The sequence below is a fragment of the Tasmannia lanceolata genome, unplaced genomic scaffold, assembly GCF_043159265.1.
Source record: "Tasmannia lanceolata isolate RefF3 unplaced genomic scaffold, GAP_Taslan_0.1 ptg000037l, whole genome shotgun sequence".
In the NCBI taxonomy this organism is placed as follows: domain Eukaryota; kingdom Viridiplantae; phylum Streptophyta; class Magnoliopsida; order Canellales; family Winteraceae; genus Tasmannia; species Tasmannia lanceolata.
Window position 1 is genome coordinate 55,579,679 of NW_027518714.1, and position 20,938 is coordinate 55,600,616.

Genomic DNA, 20,938 nt, shown 5'->3' on the forward strand with positions numbered 1-20,938 from the left:
CTGAAAATTTAATTCCAGTGTGCTAATCCAAGTAACCACATTGGAGGAATGGACCCAAAGAGCCTCCCCATACTAATCCAAGTAAATCACACAATTGCCAACCCACTAAAGTGTCTTGCCCCAAAATGCTAAGTACAAATTAAGCCCAGTAAGAACATGTGTTGAGCCTTAGCTCAGTTGGTTAAGGCTTTGTCCTGTTTTATCCCAGCTTTACTTACCCAAAGAAAGCCCAGTACGAACAGCACGAATGGGGCCTCTATAGAAGCACACCACAGTAATAATAAAGAAGTGGGGAGACAAGAATCACAAGATACAACCCATCGTCCACTTTTTCCACTTGTCAATGTACCTACAAGATAATGCACGAACTCCCAATCGACCAGGTCATATGCTTTCTCCATATCTACTTTTAAAATGATGCTTGGAGATCCCTCTCTCTTTTTAGTACTTCTCCTTCCAAAGTGAAATTCAAAATTAATCCTTTGTCATTGAAATTTAGTGGTACGTATGTTTTCATTTTCTTGCTTATTTCATAAATTGGTAATAGCTATTAGGAAAAATTCTCAAAAAATTGTGATTTTTATCTGAAATTATCAAAAAAGGGTTAAGTTGGCTAATTTCTCAAAAAAGGAGGAAACGCATCCCAGGAGTGTTTTTGGACGAAAATGCCCTTTGGGCACTTTTCACCTACCATGTTCTTACTTTCTCCCTTATCTCTCTTGTTTTTTACTCTTTTTTGAAACTGAAATCTCCTTCCTCTTGAAACGACGAGCTCTTGACCGGAGAAGACGAGATTTTTGCCGGAAGGTCGTTTAATTTCCATTATTCGCAAACAGGTGCCAAATTGGCTTAATGGGTCGACCCTTTCACCATTTGACGAAACAGGTAGGAAGACTAATTACAGGTCGACCTTTCCACCATTCCGTCAGATCGTTGTAAAACAAGTGAAAACGGGTCTACCGGTTCGATGCAATTTTTTTTAAAAAAAAACCCAAACGTAGTTTGCGGAAACCACTCCCCATAAAGACCACTCCCCCCCCCCCCCCCCCCCCCCCGGCGCGCCTCAAATTTCTACTCTAGAACCACTATTTATACCTTGGAACCACTACATAATGGTAAACAGTGGTTCCTACATATAATTAGTGGTTCCTATGTATAATTAGTGATTCCTAGGTATAGTGAGTGCTTCTGAGTGTTTAAAACCCTATAAGTACAGTCATTCTCACAAGTATTAGGCCATCTAAACTATGAACCACCATAACATCCGAGTGTTTAGAAAACTATTTAACCCATTGTTCATAAATTCACTGCAACACTGACACCCAATGAAGTACTATTAGATTGTGTGAAGCAATATTTCTACTTTGGAACCACTATTTATAGCTTGGAACCACTACATAATGGTAAATAGTGGTTCCTAAGTATAATTATTGGTTCCTAAATATAATGAGTGTTTATAGTGTTTAAAACCCTATAAATACAGTCATTCTCACAAGTATTAGGCCATCTAAACTATGAGCCACTATAAGATCTAACTGTTTAGACAACTATTTAACCCATTGTTCATACATTCATTGCAACTTTGACATCCACTGAAATAATATTAGATTGTGTGAAGCAATATTTCTACCTTCGAACCACTAAATACTGGTAAATAATGGCTTCTAGGTAAAATTAGTGGTTCCTAGGTCTAATTAGTGGTTCCGAGTATTTAAAATCCAATAAATACAGTCATTCTCACTTTTTATAGTGGTTTTGATTGCATAACTATTTCAATCTCACAATTTAAATTCTAGGAACAGAACAAGTGTTAGGCAATCTAAACTATGAACCACGATAAGATCTGACTGTTTAGACAACTACTTAACCCATTGTTCATACATTCATTGCAACTTTGACATCCACTGAAGTAATATTAGATTGTGTGAAGCAATATTTCTACCTTGAAACCACTATTTACGCCTTGGAACCACTACATACTGGTAAATAGTGGTTCTTAGGTAAAATTAGTGGTTCATATGTATAATTAGTGGTTCCTAGGTCTAATTAGTGGTTCCGAGCGTTTAAAATCCAATAAATACAGCCATTCTCACTTTTTATAGTGGTTTTGACTACATAACTATTTCAATCTCACAATTTAAACTCTCGGAACGGAACAAGTATTAGGTCATCTAAACTATGAACCGCGATAAGATCTTACTGTTTAGACAACTATTTAACCCATTGTTCATAAATTCATTGCAACTTTGACATCTACTGAAGTAATATTAGATTGTCTGAAGTAATATTTCTACTCTGGAACTACTATTTATACCTTGGAACCACTACATAGTGGTAAATAGTGGTTCCTAGGTATAATTGCTGCTTCTGAGTGTTTAAATACTGGTTCCCAGATATCAACAGTGGTTCCAAGAATAAAATATTGCTTCTACACATTTAAATAGTGGTTGTAATTGTATAGACATGAGTTTCATCCTGGTTTACTCCACATAGAAACATAGAGGGCAATAGAGAGATAGAGAGATTATGACAATACACCGTAGCATTGGAAAGAGAATGATGACAATAACAAATGCCTAACACAACCATAACAAATTCCTAACAAGTAAACAAGATGATGACAATACACCATAGCAGTGCAAGGAACATGTTAAATGTATGCAAATGTATCTCAATGGACCTACTTGAGAAGCTTAGGTTAGATAGCCAAAGAAAAATAAAAGATCCAATAAAATCTACATTTTAGGAGAGGAGAGTTTCACCTCTTTGCAATGGAATTTCGTTTGGAATTTTTACAACAGCCAATGGAGTTTGATTTTGGCATGGGAAGAAGAAGGTAAAAAAGTCAAAATGGTAGGTGAAATGCATTGGGATTTGTTGCTTACTTTCTTGGAGGGAAAGGCAACATAAGGGCATTTTTATCCTTAAACACTCCTTGGGATGCGTTTCACCCCTTTTTGAGAAATTAGCCAACTCTACCCTTTTTTGAGATTTTCAGATAAAAATCACAATTTTTTGAGAATTTTTCCTAGCTTTTATCAGCATATTAGATTTTCCTAGGCTGGCATTTGATCATGTTCAAGTTAGTTTAGCTTTGTGATTGATTTGATATTCCACTTAACTTTCCATCCACATGTTTGTTATTTGCACTTTGTAGCATGCCAGCACAAGAATCTCTCTGTCCAAGATCATTGTTACCTGGTTTGCTAATGGGTTGCACTTCATGGGTCTCAGCTTAAAATATTTCATGTGAGATCAAGAGTTTGATAGCCTATTATCTCTGAAGAAACTTAACTGATTTGCTTGACTGGAGCTCATGGCTGGTACAATAACTTTGGCAACAACTTTTAATTGTTTGATAGTGCATTTGGAATTCCCCAAGGAGCCTTTAAAGTAGGGGTTTGCAGCCTCTTTGGTCCCTTTTGTCATCCCAGAGTGCCAAAACCAGTCCTTGATGGTTCCATGTTTATTTATTCTATATCCAGTTTAATCCCCTTTCCATGCTTAAGAGGAATTACTTGGTTTTTCTTTATGTTCTTCGTACCTTTTATTTAGAAGCACCTTGTAATGATGAACAGGTACATGCACTCAATTGGTATTAATGTTATACTTTCAGCTTTTGTTTCCCCAAACATCATTCAATTTTTGTTTATGTGGTACTTTGTACACAATCAGTAGGTTTGACACAAGTAGAAAGTGGGACAGAAGAAAAAAGAAATCAGTAGGTTTGACACAAGTAGAAAATGGGAGAAAAGAAAAAAGACATTCCTTCTTGTGAACTTTTACAAAATTTCTCCAATACTCAGTTTCATCACATTAACAAAATGATCAATAAATGAAAACATCACATGATTGGTGATTGCTATAATTATTAGATATTCATTGCAAACTTTACTTACACACACTCAAATTCTGTGCATCTGATCAAGTAGATCAGAATGTTTCTGGCAATGGACTTCCTTGCAGAAATGCTTTGAACAGAACAAGTGATCTCTCAGGCTGAGAGAATGGAGCTTCATGAGAAGCTCCTCTAATGGTAGCAAAGGAAAGTCTGTTTCCATACACTTGAGTCCATCCGCCAACCTGAAAATCCCATAAAAATATCAACAAATTTGTAATTCCCAAATTGAACCAAAGAGGACTAGCCAAACTAGAAACCCAAAATCAGAAATTTGTTATAGCACTTGTCTAATGTGAAATTTTGATTATGGAAACTGACGTCGATGTCTATGTGAAACAACCAATCACTCCAAAAGCTTAAGCTAGTTGGTGTTATTTGATCATTTATACTTCAACACCCCCCTTCACGTGTGGCCCCTCTTCTTTTTTGTGGGGTTAGCCATTCACGTGGATTTTTAATATCAAGGAGTTGTTGGGTTTTGAACCCATGACCCGCCGTGAGGCAATAGCTCTGATACCATGTGAAACTACCAATTAACTCCAAAGGCTTAAGTTGTTAGAGTTGGTGGTACTTAATCATTTACTTCAACAGTCTAGAAATGGAGTTGCAAGCAAACTAAGAGAGGAAATCGTAACATTCTTGAAAATAATTAGGTTTACCTGCTTTCCCTCGAACCAAACTCTGTAAGGTACGGTTACATTAAGCCCTAAATCATTTGCTAATCCATGGACCAGTGTGCGGCTTCCTGTTAGTGGGATCACAGAATCTTGATCTCCACTGTGATTGAACATCAAAATGTAGTTACATATGGAAAACTTCTTAGTTTTATCATGCATGAGATAGGGGTTTCAAATATGAAATTCAACATTGGTAAAGTATTTACCTGTAAACCAAGACTGGAATACCAGACCTGACTAGTGAGCCAACAACAGAGATGGTGGGTATCTCCACGTTAAGCACCTCATAATCCAGGACACTAGGATAAACGTAGAAAAATTGAATAAGTACAAATTTCTGCTAGGCTATTTCAGTTAAATGAAGCACAAGCTGTCAAGAAAACCAAAAGTAATGAGAAAAAAAAAACTGCTCAATAGCAGATGAAATTATATTCTCTTGGTGTTGTTTCATGTGAAAAATGGATATCATATCATTGATTAACACATGAGCATTAATTAGAAAATTGAAAAATATAGTTCAACTTGTTTGCACTTCTTTGATGAAGGTGGAAGGTAAAAAATTAGCATATGGTACCTGCTACAAACAATCCATTTGGTGGTTCCTATAAGATGGGCATGGAGAGCGGTCTGCACATCTTTTCGATTAAGGTAATTAACTGTTTCATCTTCCACACAGACATCTACACGCTCCGTAACTTGCTGGATCAAGATAAACAAAGCTAAAGGTTTAAAAGAATAAACAAGATCAATGATGGAGGAAAAGGAGAAATCTTGGCAAGCTACTCACCTGAGGATTGAGGACCATGGATTGTGAGAGAACTGATGATATGCAAACGTCGAGTGTCACGTCATATTTGTCAACAAACCTGCTGGTTTCTCTGCTCACTTGGCTCATCACTCTCGAACAAATAGGCGAAACGGAGCCTCGGTAATACTCGCTCACGTAACGAGAATAGTTACACATAGAAGTGAAGATTCTGTAAGTTGAATCTGATATCAATCCATGAGACCAGAAATATTCAGCCCTTGAGTTGAAATCGGTGAAGAACTCCAGAACTGGATTTCCAAGCTACAACAGACAAAAATTGGAAACTCAGCTCAGCCAAAATCATAAAACCATTACTGGAATTTCTCCAAAAAAAAAAAAAAAGAACTGATAAAAGAAGAAAAGGAAAAAATCATGCTTTGGAGCACACTTAGATTGATCTTCTGAAACCCCATGTTGGAAGTTTTCTAAAATCAAGATATTATTTGGTTTGGTCTAGTTCTTATGCTTGTGTTACTCACAGCAATTCCTTTGAGATTGAACAATTTATTCTTCTTGTTGAATTCAACCATGAGCTGCGCAAGTTGTGGAATATAGTGACCTGATAATAACAAGAATTTCTGATTCAGTTGTCTTTCAAATGCAACTTCTCTATTGATAAAATGAGAAATGGGTCACCATTCAAAAAAATAATAATAAATAAATAAATAAGAGATGGGTCTTATTGAAAAATGGAATACCCGCATAGCTTTCTCCTGTTATGAACAGGTCCCTGCTCTTGTATTGGGGGAACTTCAAAAACCAGCGCTGGAGGAACACCAGATTGTCCATTGCTTTAACAAACCAAAACAAACAACAATTTCAGAACTACAAGGTAACAAAATCTGAAGATACCCATGTTCTAGAGTTTCAGAAAATCCTATTAATGAAAAGAGAGGATTCTGAAAAAAAAGAGAAAAAAAGAAAAGAAAGGTATTTTGAGAATCAGTACTGCAGATTCACTAAAAAATCAGCTTCCAAAGAATTTTTTGAACCTATTTTACTTTCAATTACAGTACTGGGTTTGTCAAAACAATAAAAACTTGGGGAAAATGATTACTCATGCCTATTTTACTTTGAATTAAAGAACTTGGTTTGTCAAAACAAACAAAAACTTGGGGAAAATGATTAACTCATACCTGTCATCTTATCATCCACACCCACATAGTAAGAGTAATCAGTGGAATAAGAGAACCCAACTCCTGCTGGTGTCTCTAAGTACAGCATATTTGCCTCTGCAAATCATTGGAAATAACACTTATTTTGGCTGGCCTTTAAACACCCATTTATTCATACCCAACAACAAAATGGAGCATTTTTTAAAATACCTATGGAACATTTTTTAAAATACCTTTGTTCCAGCTATACTCATTTCTCACCAAAATCTCTCCACTTGGTCTAAAAGGTCCATTTTCAGAGAATGCCCCAACTCCAACAGAAGAACAACCAGGCCCTACAAAAGAAAAATCAAACACATTCACATTCAAAAACCCAAACAAGATCTCTCTCTTTTTTTTTCAAGAAAGTGAAAATCTACAGACCTCCATTTAACCAGAGGACAAGTGGCTTTGAAATGGGATCTATTTCTGCCTCAGCAAAGTAGTAAAACAGAGCTCTCTGTTTATTTTCATCCACTGTAATGTAGCCTGAAAATTGCTGGAATGTGACTGGTGGTTGCCCTGGGAGATATGTAATTATGTCATTAGGATATGGTTCAACCCCCATGGAAAGGTATAGATAAAACATAGTTGTAGTCATTGCCATGGTTTTCCATGATAGAGAATACATGTTTTCAAAGGGAGCTCCAAAGAGAGACGGATGAAAGTTAAGAGAGAGTTGGGAGGGGGAGAATGGCAGCTACTGTTGCTGAGTGGAGCAATAAATAACCAAGAGCTCTACTGTGTTTCCTTTTTCTAGGCCAATGTTATTGGCACTACCATGTTTTGATAATTGCACTAAATCACATTGTCTTTTGTTATTTACCCAGATGTCAAAGTTTATTACAATTCCCAAAAGGCTATCAAAAGCCAATTAATAAAGAAAAGACAAGGTGAGTTTGTGCAATTATCAAAAAATGGTAGGGCCAATGCCAGTTTCCTTTTTAAAATTTTTTTTAATCTTTTTGAGTAGAAAATAAAAGTGATGTTGGTAGCTCCTTGAGCTGAGTCAGCATTTTGAGTGTCTTGAATAAAAATTAAAAAAAGGCTTGGAATCCTGACCTGTTTCTCTGCTGGATGACAGTAAAACAGTTGTTTTTAGAGAGAATCAGAGATTACAGTCTTGTAGTTTTTGTCCTCCACTTGAGGGCTGAAAATAAAAACCTGCAATGTCCTCTATTTTTCACATGATTGGTGTAAGGAATTGTGGGTGATGAGCTTCAGACTTCACATGTGAGTAAATATTTCCTGGTTTTAACTCTTTTAGATTCATAAAGTACTAATGACAGGAAATTGGCCAGAGTGATTGATCATTTGATGATATTCACATCTTCAGGATATGGGTATTATGATATCAAAACAGCATTTTTAGTCAAGAAACGACCTATATATTTCCTTTTAGACTTTTCAATAGGGGGACTAGAAAATATGATTAATAAATAATTTCCAAGAAACCACCATTCTGTATTTCTGAGAAGGTAAGCCCACTTTTTTTTACTTTACATAGATGGTTCTGAAGGGTTATTGAATATCTTTTAGCCCATATCTGTTTTCAGAAAATATCCTTTTGATACTCATTATTCTTGAAGAAACAAACAAAGTTTTGGGGTTTTTTCTTTTCTTTTTCTTATGAAATAGGTTAGTTTAATCCACATAGACATTTTGAGAAACACAAACCTCTTTTTTTTTTAATTGGCAAATGCTCTCCTTTTTCTGTCTGCAAGATTGCAAATAGAATTATTGTGGTTTGTTTCTTGTTTGACCTTCTTGAAAAAGGTTACGTTAGTAATGAGGCCACCAGTCTCCATCCTTAGTTTTTCTATTCACCACCAAGAGCTTCAGAAAGCATGGGGCCTGTAAAGGTGAGCTTTGCTCCCATCAGAGAAGGAAATTCCTCTGGTAAGTGAAGGCATTTTGGGAAAGGTGTCTCTTTCCTTTTTACAGTCTTCCCCACTTGGAAATCTGACAATGGCACACCCACATGTGAATGCCTAGCAAGATAAGTCTCAAGAGAAATCACCAAACTTCTAATCTTTAATTACTTTTTTACCTTCTTAAGATAATGAAAAAAGGTCCCTCTCATATTTTGGCCTTTCTAAGGAAAAAAAGTAACAAGAAACCCTCTTTCCATAGACCCCCAAAATCAAATGACACATTAGAAGAGTGTGTTTCATGCTTTGTGTGGAACTTTCCCATTTGAAAGTACTTTTTATCCTTGGAGGATCATTGTTTAGTTTCATAGATTAAGGGCGGTTTTGGATATTAGTAAAATCAGGCCTTATTTTCAAATTAAAGTATCTAAGTTAATCTTATTTGCAAATGGGCACTAAAACCTCTTTGGATGACATTAATTATACCATTTTAAAAATGAAAAATAAACCATTATAACCTTTGCTGGCAAAATGAATTAAGTTTTAAATAACGAGTAATGATTTTATTTTCAATTGAAGCTTGAGACTCTTGATCACCACGACGCCTCATTCTCGCACTTCTCTTGTCATATTGTTCTCCTTAACAGCATTTCCTTCGACATTTCACCGATCGCTTGGTATGTAAAAATGCTGTTCTAAATTGTCTTTTTTCTCCCTTTTATGTATTTTTCTTCATTTTTCCTGCATTATGCATTCCAATTCTTAGAGTCTGACTTCAAAAGGAAAACCGAGCGGCAACGATCCTCGCTCATGAACTGTTGAATGAAATAATTATATCTAACTTTAAAACCATTAGCATATAAGATAATTTGCCAATAGTTTTTACTCGTATCAAAAGAGGACCTAAGAGAGCTAATCTTGTGTGTCTTTAACAGGTTAACAGAAAAGGCTACTGATATTAGTCTTGACAATATCCGGTGGGCAAATCCGATCTGATCATGCACAAATAAACAAAAAATAAACAAAAAGTACAAACAAAAGCAAACCACAAAATGAACAGGAAGATTTTATGTGGTTCGGCGAAGATGACTACGTATACGCAATAACACGATCTTCCACTATGGGATTAACCTGCAAACTTGCGAGCTGGCAAACTGCAACCCATTTTGTTGCCCTCTCAACCAAGATGGTACACAAAAGTACCCTAGGAGAAAGCCCCAGAGAAGAATCTCTCTCTCTCTCTCTCTCTCTCTCTCTCTCTCTCTCTCTCTCTCTCGGCTCACCTCCACCCCAACAGAACAAAAAACCTTCTCACGTTTTCCCTCTCTTAACTAAGGCAACTTTCCGTACTATGTTTTGATAATGAGCCAAACTCACCTAGTCCTTTCTTTTTTAATTGGCTGCTGATTCTTTTTGGGAATTGTCCTAGCGTTTTACAGCATCCTAGATAATAAAAGACAAGGTGAGTTACTACCATTATCAAAACATGGTAGTGCTAATATCAGTAGCCAAAAAAATTGTTACGAGTATCAAAATGCTTATATAATGTGGAACATGGGTCTCGATCGTCCATGTAATCTGCTCCCCCACAGATTGTCCAAGGCTCAAGAGTCATTGGTCTCGACGGTCCTAATGATGCCATTGAGGAAATATTTGACATTTACAAGTAGACTACTTGTCTTCTTTCTCATGTCCATGTGCGGTTAATTTCTTGATTGGAAGTGTTGAAGTAGTATAAATGATTAAAAGAACACCAACTCTAACAGCTTAAGCTTTTGAAGTAAATGGTTGTTTCACGTGGTATCGGAACAATTGCTCTGATATTAAAAATCCACATCCAATGGCCAACCTAAAAGACGGTCACACGTGAGAGAAGTGTTAAAGTATAAAAGATTAAATAACATCATCTCCAACATAGCATAAATGATTAAAATAAAGCCAACTCTAACAACTTGGGCTTGTGGAGTAATTGGTTGTTCCACAGAAGTTTTAGCACAATCAATGATGAAGTCTGGTCTTATAGTGTTTTAAGTGTGTTTTTTAGGCTCCAACAAAAGTTCCATCCACTGAATTGAAGGAAAATGAAAATGAAAAATGGAATTAGAGATAAATTTCATGGACAGCTTTTGTCTAATGTTTTTAATCATTGCTGCATAGTTATAAACTTATAAACTATCCAAAGTTGATTACATTTGGTCAATTTTATGATTATTTTATTTTAATTTGATAGTAAATTTGATCTTGTGCTCTAATTTTATTCTATTGATTTGACAATTGGAGTTTAATTTTGTATTTTTCAGTGCTGTTATAAGTGCAGTTGGGAAAAGTGGATTCAAAGGGGCCCCTCCGGGCTGGAATTTTGTATCTTTGTAAGGACAATTTATTTGAACTTACCCAGTTACCCTCTAGTGTAGTTGAAGAATATTGACTTCAGCTTCTCTCAGTCCACTCATTTGAATAAGTCGTTATCCATTGTCACATCCACATTTAATTATGTGAGCAAAAAGATTGAAAACTCTTCTCCAAGAAGAGATCAGTGGGAAGGAAATCATGACTTGCACCGCCCCCCTCAACCCTTATCTAGAGAGGTGATCAAAAGATTTATAACTATAGATTTGTTAACAATCAAACTATCATAGATGTTCATTTACCAAGTTTGGATTGCAAGAAAAATATTTCTGATGGATTTTTTTCTTTCTTTCCATGATTTAGAGGGAAGATATGATTATGGCTAATTTGGAAGGATATTATCTTAAATTGAAAGTCCCTCTAAATAAATTTTGAATAGTGTTAGTTCCAATTATCCTTTTCCTATGTTAAAAAGTAGGAAATTTTGTATCTTATTTGTACTTTTGGTTCCCAACGGGATCCTTGCATCCCATTCAGACTGTTGGCTTCTAAGCCCCCCTAGCTGTTTCTTTTTTCTTTTTTTATCAATGATATCTGGTAGACTGGTAGGGGTCTTGCCTAACCCCTAGGGCTGCACATTTAACCGCCTAGACCGATAAACCGAACGGAACCGGGCCTTTCGGTTCGGTTCGGTTCGGTTTTTAGTGCCATTGGTTCGGTCACGGTTTCGGTTTTCCATAAACCGTTTGGATCGTTTCGGTCACGGTCTAGGAAAAATTTCAACCGGAAAAACCGAACAGAACCGATGGACCGATGGTATTTTTGCCATTTTTTTATTTTTTGTTATAAATCATATATATATCAATTTTCTTTACTTGGCACACCCAAATCTAATGTATTTAACTGGAAAGAGAAGAGACCGACCAAAATGGGTGGTTCCAAATAAATAAATGGGCGGAAATATAACACCAAAGACCAAAAGAATAACTTATTACACGCTGAAAACTGAAAAGGGATAACCTCATAACCCTAGCTGACGGATAAACCGTGAACCGAACCGAACCGATCCGGTCAAGATCGGTTTGGTTCGGTTCGGTTTGACCCCCAAACGGTTCGGTTACGGTTTGGAAATTTTCCAAACCAATGGCATCGGTTCGGTTCAAGAAATCCCCCAGAACCGAACCGAACCGAACCATGTGCAGCCCTACTAACCCCAGCTTACCCATAAAAAAACGAAGTAGGAAATTTTGGAAATAATTTTCCTTTCCCAACTTTTTCACAAAATTCTTGCCATCCAAACAGGGCTGGACAATTTTTTTTTTCTTGTAAAAGGGGAGAAAATTTTACAAAAGACGAGAAAAAATAAAATAAAACAACATATTTGAGGGGTAATTTTTTTACTAATCGGATAAATAAGATCGTCCAATCAACCCGATTTTGAAGAAATGACAGATGGACTCGATCAATTATTTAGAAATACCATGCCGGTATTTCTCTTTTATAATTGCAAAACACGTCGGCTGTTTGGATGCATGGAAAATTTTTGTTGAAAATTTATTTTTCATTTGAAAAAAAAAAATTCCACTCTTTGGTAAACTCATTTTTATGATTTTTTTTTTTCCAATATCGAATTTTTCCCTTGTTTCAAGAAAAATTGAAACCTACTAGACCTTGGAATACTTTTTCCATGGAAAATTAATATTTTGATATTTTTTTCCTAGATTCTTACACTCCTTAACGACCAAAATCAATGAGATTAATCTTGTTATTACCTTACAATCCTCTCATAACAAATCAAACTTTACTTGCCCAAATAAAAAAAAACCCTAATTTTACTAAAAGTTGAGGTTAGTTTGGTCATTTTCAGTAGTACAAGGTAACCCTTTTTCTTCTTTTTTATTCTCTACACCCAAAAGTCACTGATATTATTTGTTTTTCATATAAAACAAATTCCAACTATTTTTTCCTTTTTGTATTTTTTTTTTTCCCAAACCCAATGGGCCCGATAGGCGATAGCTTTCGAAAACGACAAAACATTCGTCCGTTACATTCTGTTCGTATCATCACCGTGACAGCTGGTTGACGAAGGAAAAACAAACAACTAGACCTGTCTTAAAAGAGGCCCCCGGATTTTACATAAATTACGTAAATGTCACTCCTCTAAACTTCTGGGTAAAAGAGTATCGAGCAATTACCAATGGGGGACAGAGAAATGACGTAATTATCAACAAGACCCATACTTTTCTGAAATTATCAACTAGGGACAAAAGATGTCTTGTTAGTATGAGCTGGACGAAAATGCCCTTTGGCATTTACAACAAGTTTTCACCTCTTTTGTTTTTCCTTCTTCCCTCTTCTTTTACTTTTCCATTTTAACCTTTTTTTTATTTTTATCGTACTGGTCATCTTCCTCCTCAGTCAGCCACCATTGTTGCTGGCAAGTCTTGAAAACTTGAAAGTTGAGTTCTTACCATCTATCTCTTTATATCTAGGTTTTGTTTTTCTTCTTCCTAATAGGGTTTTGCACTATTTTTCATTCCTCTGTTTTTTATTTACCTTGTTTAGGGTGTGTACCGAAGATAATGCATGGATGGCTTCACTCACTTTTTGGAAGACAATTACTTGTATAAGAAAATTTTGATGTAATACATGAATGGATGGATGGCTACAAGTTTTTTGATGTACTTAATTTTTTTTTGTAATACACGAATTGGGATGTAATATATGAAGTACATTTAATGAATACAACATCCATTTCTTTTGTTATTTCTATCATGAGCATAACTGTAATGCCATTAGAAGAGTTGTTATAGACAGGGGGTTTGTAGCAGAAGGGGTTTATCAAGTTTCTGGAAGGGGGTTAGCAACTCTCAAAAGTAGGGTTACCAATTTCTGAATGGGCTTATCAAGTCCCTGAAAATTGGCCGATGGTACTAGAGTTTTGGAAGGGGGTTTTCAAGTCTTTGGAATTGGGGTTATCTGGTATAAAAAATGGGGTAACCAATTTCCGAATGGGCTTATCAAGTTCCTGAAAATTGGCCGAGGGTACTGGAGTTTTGGGAGGGGTTCAAGTTTTTGGGATTGGGGTTATCTAGTATAAGAATGGGGTAATCAATTTCCGAATGCGCTTATCAAGTCCCTGATAATTGACCGAGGCTGGAGTTTTGGAATGGGGGTTTCAAGTCTGGGATTAGGGTTATCTAGTATAAAAAATGGGTTACCAATTTCCAAATGGACTTATCAAGTCCCTGAAAATTGGCCAATGGTACTGGAATTTTGAAAGGAGATTTTCAAGTCTCTGGGATTGGGGTTATCTAGTATCAAAAATGGGGTTACCAATTTCCGAATGGGCTTATCAAAATCTTTGAAAATTGACCGAGGGTACTGGAGTTTTGGAAGGGGGTTTTCAAGTCTTTGAGATTGAGATTATCTAGTATAAAAAATGGGGTTACCAATTTCCGAATGGGCTTATCAATTCCCCGAAAATTGGCCAAGGGTACTGGAGTTTTGGAAGGGGGTTTTCAAGTATCTGGGATTGGGGTTATCTAGTATAAAAAATGGGGTTACCAATTTCCGAATTGACTTACAAGTCCCTTATGAACACGTTTTTACTTCATGTTTTTTTCACTCGTTCATTTTCACTGTTTTTGTTTCTTTCTACCCTATTGAAAGGGAGAAAGAGACATGCAAAACCCTACAACAAAAGAAAAACAGAACATAGATACAGAGAGATAGATGGGAGTGAACTCACGTTTCAAGTTTTTGAGACTTCCTAGCGACAATGGTGGCTGAACGATGAGGAAGATGACTGGTAGGGTAAAAAAACAAAGTCGAAAATGGAAATGTAAAAAAAAGGGAAGAAGAGAGAAGAGGGAAAAGTGGAAAAGTAGAACGTGTTGCTTAAGAAAAGGGGATTTTCGTCCAACTTTTTCTAACAAGACCTCTTTTGTCCCTCGTTGATAATTTCAAAAAAGCATGGGTCCTGTTGACAATTTCATCATTTTTATGTTTCCCATTGGCAATTTTTCCAAAGAGTATTAAGGTCACTTTCCTACTTTTCTACGCAGAAGTCTTTTTCATCTCTCGTGAAAAGTGTAGTATTAGCCCAAACGGGTGTTGGCTCTTTGGCATAAGTCACGGGTTTGCTCCTTGGTGACGAGTGTTCGAATCAAGGTTGCCAGGGCGGGATTCGAAATCGGGATTCGATTCAGGAATTGAAAGCGGGATTCGAAGGTTCCGGGGATGGTTGGGAGCGGGATTCGATTTTTCGCCGAGAGTCGCAGGGGAGTTGCCGGGGATTCGCCGGGGAGTCGTCGGAGAGCGATAAAAAATTAATAAAAGATAAAATTTAAGGAAAAATACATGAAAATCAAAATCTAAGCATTCAACTGTACACCATTAAACATAAACATGATTCTCCAAATACTTAAATTATAACAGTTTTTCATTTAGGAGCCAGGAGGCCCAGGAGTCCAGGACTCCACCATTAAACAAAAAATTCAGTTTCCAAAAAGCGAAATATCAAAATTATTACAGAATTTCTCCAGTATTTTCAAAAAAAAAAAGAAATAAAGTTAGGCTTTTCTCTTTCCCTTCAAATAAGCATGATCAGCTCGTCCTCTTCTTTCTACATTTTCTGTAAAGAAAAAGTTTAAATAAATGAATTAATATTTATCAGACTAATATCTTCACTGAGAAATTGCAAGTGTTAAAGATTTTGTACCTTCCCTTGTACGTTCTCCACGCCCCAGGAAACTAGTAATACGACCTTGAGTGTTGGATGGTCGTCCAATTTCAAGTTCCGAGCTACTAACCACTCTTGGAGTCCCAGATCCTGGAGCTTCGTCATTGTCATCTAAGTCACGAATAGTGAGTGAAGGACTTGAAAGTAATGACTGAGATGACGCACGAAATGTAAAAGGTCTAAGGAAATCATCATCGAGATCCTGCCATCGCATATCCTCCATTCTGATAGAGGAGTCATCCATAAGTAGGAGCTCTGGGTTGATGTCCCATTTTCTATTTGGTCCTTCTTTGTATGCAGCCGCATTAAATCTAAATAATATATTCGAAATTAAATAAATAATCTGACATAAATAATAAAAAACAATTATTGCATGCAAAAACGAAACAAACTTTAAACCTGGATAGGAGTCGAAGATTTGAGTGGATGTACACAAGAGTATCAGCACGATGTGAATTTAAGCGATTACGCTTTACATTGTGAATGAAGCTATACGTGCTCCATACTCTCTCTGCAGAAGATGTGCTGATAGGCTGTGAGAGAATTTTGATGGCCAATGACTGTAACTCTGGTACATGACTTCCATGAAAGTTCCACCATTTGGTCACACACACATTGGGATCTTTCGCATCATCCCTGGCAAATTTACTGGAAAACCTTCCAACCCCTCCTATGAAATCATATAACTGACGTCTAACCGTACCACTCATCTCATCATCAGGGGAGAGATCCATAATGGCTTCATATACAGCATCCATGATTTCAGGGTCTTTATCTGAAAATAAAATTGAATAATCGATCAGTCGATAACATAAATGAAGATAAATACAATTACATTATGAAAATTCACAATATGAGAAACAATTACATACCTGGGGTGACTCGTTTACCACCGCCTGGTGCTGGAATATTGAGATATGCAGGGTCATAATATTTTGGAGTGAGTACATGAGCCAAGGCATGCATTCAAACATTCATTTTCCCCCATCGTCCCACCACAATACCATGAATATGATTGTACATGTCGGGCACATCTTTCAAGTTATCTTTTATTTGTCCTAACATATTGTCCATGCCTTCGTACACTTCTGATATCAGACAGCCTTCCTGGTCAGTGAACTTAATCATTTTATAGACGGGCTTCGTAATTAATAATGCCAATTTTATGTTCGTCCAAAATTCATCAGAGACTACACAAGTAGTTGTCCTCTCGCCCCTCTCTATCATCACTTTGTCGGTGCAAGCATTCAACCAATCTTTCCAAGCATCTGCTAATACTGTCATCTGCAACGCCTCCCTTACATCAAGAAGTCTCTTAAGTGTAGTATAATGAGTTGCAAATCTAGTCTTCGCAACTTTCAGCAACTCAAACTTCGAATTGCTTCTAAATATAGCAAGAGCCTGCGAATGATTGGTAATATATTTGACGACATCCTTGCAGGAACGGTAAGTCTCTCCAATCCAACCTAGGTGTTTATGCTTGGTCAAGTCTTTGAATATCAGATTTAATGTGTGAACCACACAAGGAGACCAAAATATGTTGGGATAAACTTTATTAACCTCTGTCCCAGCAAGCTTGCAATTGGCTGCATTATCTGTCAGCACTTGCACAACATTAAAAGGCCATACTTCTTCAATAGCATCCAACAAAAACTTTGCAATGTTTTTCCCTGATTTCTCCACGGCAGAAAAGTCGTGCGCTTAGAGAAACATTGAACTGAACATATTCGATGCCAGTACATTAATCAAGGCTTTGTTCTTCACGTTTGTCCATCCATCAAAGACAATAGAAAGCCCATGTTCAGGCCATTTTTCTCTCACAACACCTAGATCTTTTGTTACATTCTCTTTCTCATGGTCCAATAAAGTTGTTCTTGCTTTCTCATAAGAAGGCAACTTGTATCCAGGCACAAAATTGGCGGCAGTTATCATCTCTTGAAAATATGGAGATCGGAGGACGTTAAAGGGAATCCCATTGGCGGCAAAAAATCGCAGCACTTTATGGTCAAGATCGTCTCTATCCTTTGCTCTAAAAGACTTGTCAAGTGGTGATTCACCAATCTTACTTGAAGAAGTCACACCGGAGTTGGAAGACTTGCCAAGCATGTCTAACCGTGATTTCTTCAGTGGCAGTCTCCCAGGTAAATTCTCTGCTCTTTGGACTTGGCTTCTGATGTGCTCTTGTAATTGTTTGTCTTTTGCAACTGCACTGCAATATGCTATTCCTTGACCTTGACCTCTTGGTGCTTTCACAAGGTGTGCGTGCACTCTTGTATAAGCCCCAGTGTAAACCTTCTTACAGTGCTTACATTTCCACTTTTTGGTTCCCCCATGTCCTTCACCAGCTTTCTTTCCTTTGACTACGTGTGACCATAAAACTGTCGCTGACCTTGCGTTCGGACCCAACACTATGTCCTCGTCATAATCTTCTTCCACATATTCTTCATCATAGTTGTATTCTAGGTCCCCTTCAAAAACTATGTCATCATCACTTACACCTTGGCCTTGAAATTCTTGGTTGACAGTCTCGTCCATCTTTCCTCAATTGCCTCTGACAAAATTAAATTGTAAAATATTTGAATAGTATGATAGATATTTTCTACTGTGAGTGTCTTACATGCATGCATGCAAGGGTATGCAGCGGTAGGCTCAGGGTTGGGTTTCCATGGGAATTCCCGAGGGTATTCATTATTTTGGAGGGGTAGGGTCAGGGTTGGGTTTCCCGTGGCGCAGTGTCGAATCCATTGGATTTATATCCAACAGACCGTCTTACGTGGGAATTCCCGAGGGTATTCACTAATTTGCAGGGGTAGGGTGAGGGTTGGGTTTCTTGTGGCGCAATCTCGAATCCATTGGATTTATATCCAACAGACCGTCTTACGTGGGAATTCCCGAGGGTATTCACTATTTTGCAGCGGTAGGGTGAGGGTTGGGTTTCTCGTGGCGCAGTGTCGAATCTATTGGATTTATATCCAACAAACCGTCTTACGTGGGAATTCCGGAGGGTATTCACTATTTTGCAGGGGTAGGGTCAGGGTTGGGTTTCCCGTGACGCAGTGGAATCCATTGGATTTATATCCAACTACTATTACATAAGCCCTATTTGAGAATACAAAATAGAAATCAAGTAATTAACTATTACATAGATCTGATACCCGTTCAGCAAAATACATCATCAAAATACAAATAAATCACCCCCTTGCCTCACCAGTCATAGAAGCAGCACTTGACTGTGCCTCACCAGTAATAGAATCAACTAATTCAAAAGCACCGCTCATAGAAGCAGCACTTGACTCAGGAACACCACTTGCATCACCAGTCCCATACCATTCCCAAAAATAGTTGTTCACCTCTCCCGGGGTGGGGTTGTTCTGAACGACAACGATGGTTCGCCGATTCCAGTCTCTATCAATCGCATTCACCGTCCTCTTCTTCAAGGATTGAGGGCGAATGGAGTCCGGTACCGAAACATCCATCATCGCTATGTGATGTTGGGCTCCAAAGTACTGTCGGAGGATCTGAAGAGGCAAGTAAAAGGAAGTGCTCTGGAAACCCATTATCCGAACGCACTTCTAGCCAGAAGTCTCGAGGACTGCAGAGGAAATGGGAGCCCATGGGAGAGTCCACTCAATGTCCTTACTTTCGCGACCCTTAAGCCATATAGCCCAACTGTCGTGATCATCGAATGAAACCAACACCTCCCGAGTATTAAAACTCCTCGTCCAGGCTCGTCTTGGCAAAGGTGGTGGAGCCAAAATTCGTAATCTCTCCACTAGCCAAACCTAAATAAATAAAAAGTTAGAAACAATAATTATCCATAACCAAGTACATCATTCAAGCATTTTTAATAAACCATCCAATACTTACATAAAGAATGACGGAACTTCCCAAGAAGTCAGATCCAGTAGATCGGCGAGCACTATCTAGGCTATCAAAAAGTTCCGCTAAGACAGTAGGAGCTAGATTTGCACATTGGCGAACTTGATCAACCAAGTCTACAAAATATAATGGAATCAAGTCTGATGACTCTGATCGGCCTGGAAAGATAAACATTGGATAAGCACATAATGTTAATGCGTTTTCACGGCAACGACGATACTCCATATCCAGTTCTCTACTTGGTGAAAAGACTTGTACTAGCTTATGCACGAAGATACTACTTGCCTGACGGTAGTGACGTAGGGACTTTTGTGGCACGCCAATTAGACGGCTCAATGCCTTATCATAGCCTTCCTTAAAGGAAGGCTTGAACATGAGACTATCAGGAGAAATGCGGAGCATCATGCAAATATCTTCATGAGTCGGACAAAGCTCTTGCATTCCAAAATGAAACACATGCGAATCTGGATCCCAACAACTAATTGCGACACGAAGCAAACCCCAATCAACACAGACAGTGGCAATATTGTGTAAGCTGCATAGGCCCACCGTGCCAAGATTAACTCCTTCCACTTGATGCAACCCATTGATCCATGCCAGTAAACCATTGTTGGAGACTTCAGCCATTCCGCTCGCCATCACTCGTAAAGGCCCCACGTAGGCTCGTATGTACTCTCGTACTTTTATCGAATGACAAAATGATAGTATCTTATTAGCTCAAAAGATAAGCTATAGGCCACCGTAAGCTGCATTGAATATCAAATTATGGCTGGGCTAAAATCATTTTCCTTTAATAATTTCCAACACATATCTAGGGAAATGACTGGGCTAAAATCACTGCCAAATGAATGGCTGTACAAAGATAGATACTAAGTCAGAGACAATTTGAGTTTGTACAACTACATTCAATTTGAGTCAGAGACAAAAAATCAGCAATTCAACACATTCAATCATAAACAATATTTGATAAAAATATTCAATCATACAATCAGCTCATTCAATCTAAAGTCTAAACTAATATTCAATTTTGAACTCAAACTCAATTCTCAAATTCTAAAATTAATTGGGCCTAAATGCAATTTTGAATCAATAAACACTTTTGGAATCAGAATTCACATCTCATGTAGTGTGTGTCAAGTGTCAACTACTCAACTGTCAAGTATAGTTTTTTAACTTTTTTCAAAAAGGACAGTGGGGCAAACTTCTTAGGATGATCCAAGATTCCAAACCATTCATTTGTTGGGCTACTATGAAGAGGGCTCCACTGTACTTTTGGAAAATGTTGGACTTGATATAAAAATTCAAGAAAATTAAATGTTGGATCCCCTTGTCTAGACCTTTGGGATACCATGGGAGTAGTCAACTTGGGGCCTCATTAATCATCCATGAAGTCCTCACATTGTACCACCAAATCTTTACTCCATATAAAACAAAATCCATATTCTATGCATTCATTTAATATTTTTTTGAATGGAAATATTCATTTAATATAAGGCTTCAACTTTGTCGTAATTATAAAACATGAAAAACATGCCTTAGAATTCTATTGACAATC

General features: G+C 37.3%; 3 protein-coding genes across 3 annotated transcripts; all 3 read right to left on the bottom strand.

The window, feature by feature from the left end:
- Positions 1-3,744: 3,744 nt before the first annotated feature.
- On the bottom strand, positions 3,745-7,245 carry SCPL45 (serine carboxypeptidase-like 45). Its single transcript, XM_077373131.1, has 10 exons — positions 6,925-7,245; positions 6,735-6,836; positions 6,523-6,618; positions 6,085-6,177; positions 5,866-5,945; positions 5,366-5,647; positions 5,153-5,277; positions 4,785-4,877; positions 4,561-4,678; positions 3,745-4,083 (listed from the first exon to the last, which is right to left on the bottom strand). The coding sequence occupies exons 1-10, from the start codon at positions 7,169-7,171 to the stop codon at positions 3,934-3,936; spliced, it is 1,386 nt and encodes a 461-aa protein (XP_077229246.1). The 5' UTR covers positions 7,172-7,245; the 3' UTR covers positions 3,745-3,933.
- An 8,203-nt stretch (positions 7,246-15,448) lies between these two features.
- Positions 15,449-16,481, bottom strand: LOC143861601 (uncharacterized). Its single transcript, XM_077372499.1, has 3 exons — positions 16,377-16,481; positions 15,904-16,279; positions 15,449-15,815 (listed from the first exon to the last, which is right to left on the bottom strand). The coding sequence occupies exons 1-3, from the start codon at positions 16,468-16,470 to the stop codon at positions 15,449-15,451; spliced, it is 837 nt and encodes a 278-aa protein (XP_077228614.1). The 5' UTR covers positions 16,471-16,481.
- Positions 16,471-18,039, bottom strand: LOC143861602 (uncharacterized). The gene is made up of 2 exons (XM_077372500.1): positions 17,223-18,039; positions 16,471-17,099 (listed from the first exon to the last, which is right to left on the bottom strand). Exons 1-2 carry the CDS (start codon positions 18,037-18,039, stop codon positions 16,471-16,473), a joined length of 1,446 nt encoding a protein of 481 aa, XP_077228615.1.
- Between the last annotated feature and the right edge of the window lie 2,899 nt (positions 18,040-20,938).

What these genes read in the sequence shown, in the direction of transcription:
- LOC143861601 (XM_077372499.1), bottom strand. Translation starts at nt 16,470, where the DNA reads ATGCATGCCTTGGCTCATGTACTCACTCCAAAATATTATGACCCTGCA. An exon ending in TGGTAAACGAGTCACCCCAG is followed by an intron (nt 16,280 to 16,376) that starts GTATGTAATTGT and finishes TTTTATTTTCAG; the next exon opens with ATAAAGACCCTGAAATCATG. An exon ending in AATCTTCGACTCCTATCCAG is followed by an intron (nt 15,816 to 15,903) that starts GTTTAAAGTTTG and finishes TATATTATTTAG; the next exon opens with ATTTAATGCGGCTGCATACA.
- SCPL45 (XM_077373131.1), bottom strand. Translation starts at nt 7,171, where the DNA reads ATGTATTCTCTATCATGGAAAACCATGGCAATGACTACAACTATGTTT. An exon ending in TGTGGATGATAAGATGACAG is followed by an intron (nt 6,178 to 6,522) that starts GTATGAGTTAAT and finishes GGTTTGTTAAAG; the next exon opens with CAATGGACAATCTGGTGTTC. An exon ending in AACAGGAGAAAGCTATGCGG is followed by an intron (nt 5,946 to 6,084) that starts GTATTCCATTTT and finishes TGTTATTATCAG; the next exon opens with GTCACTATATTCCACAACTT.
- LOC143861602 (XM_077372500.1), bottom strand. Translation starts at nt 18,039, where the DNA reads ATGGACGAGACTGTCAACCAAGAATTTCAAGGCCAAGGTGTAAGTGAT. An exon ending in ACTGGCATCGAATATGTTCA is followed by an intron (nt 17,100 to 17,222) that starts GTTCAATGTTTC and finishes AAGTGCTGACAG; the next exon opens with ATAATGCAGCCAATTGCAAG.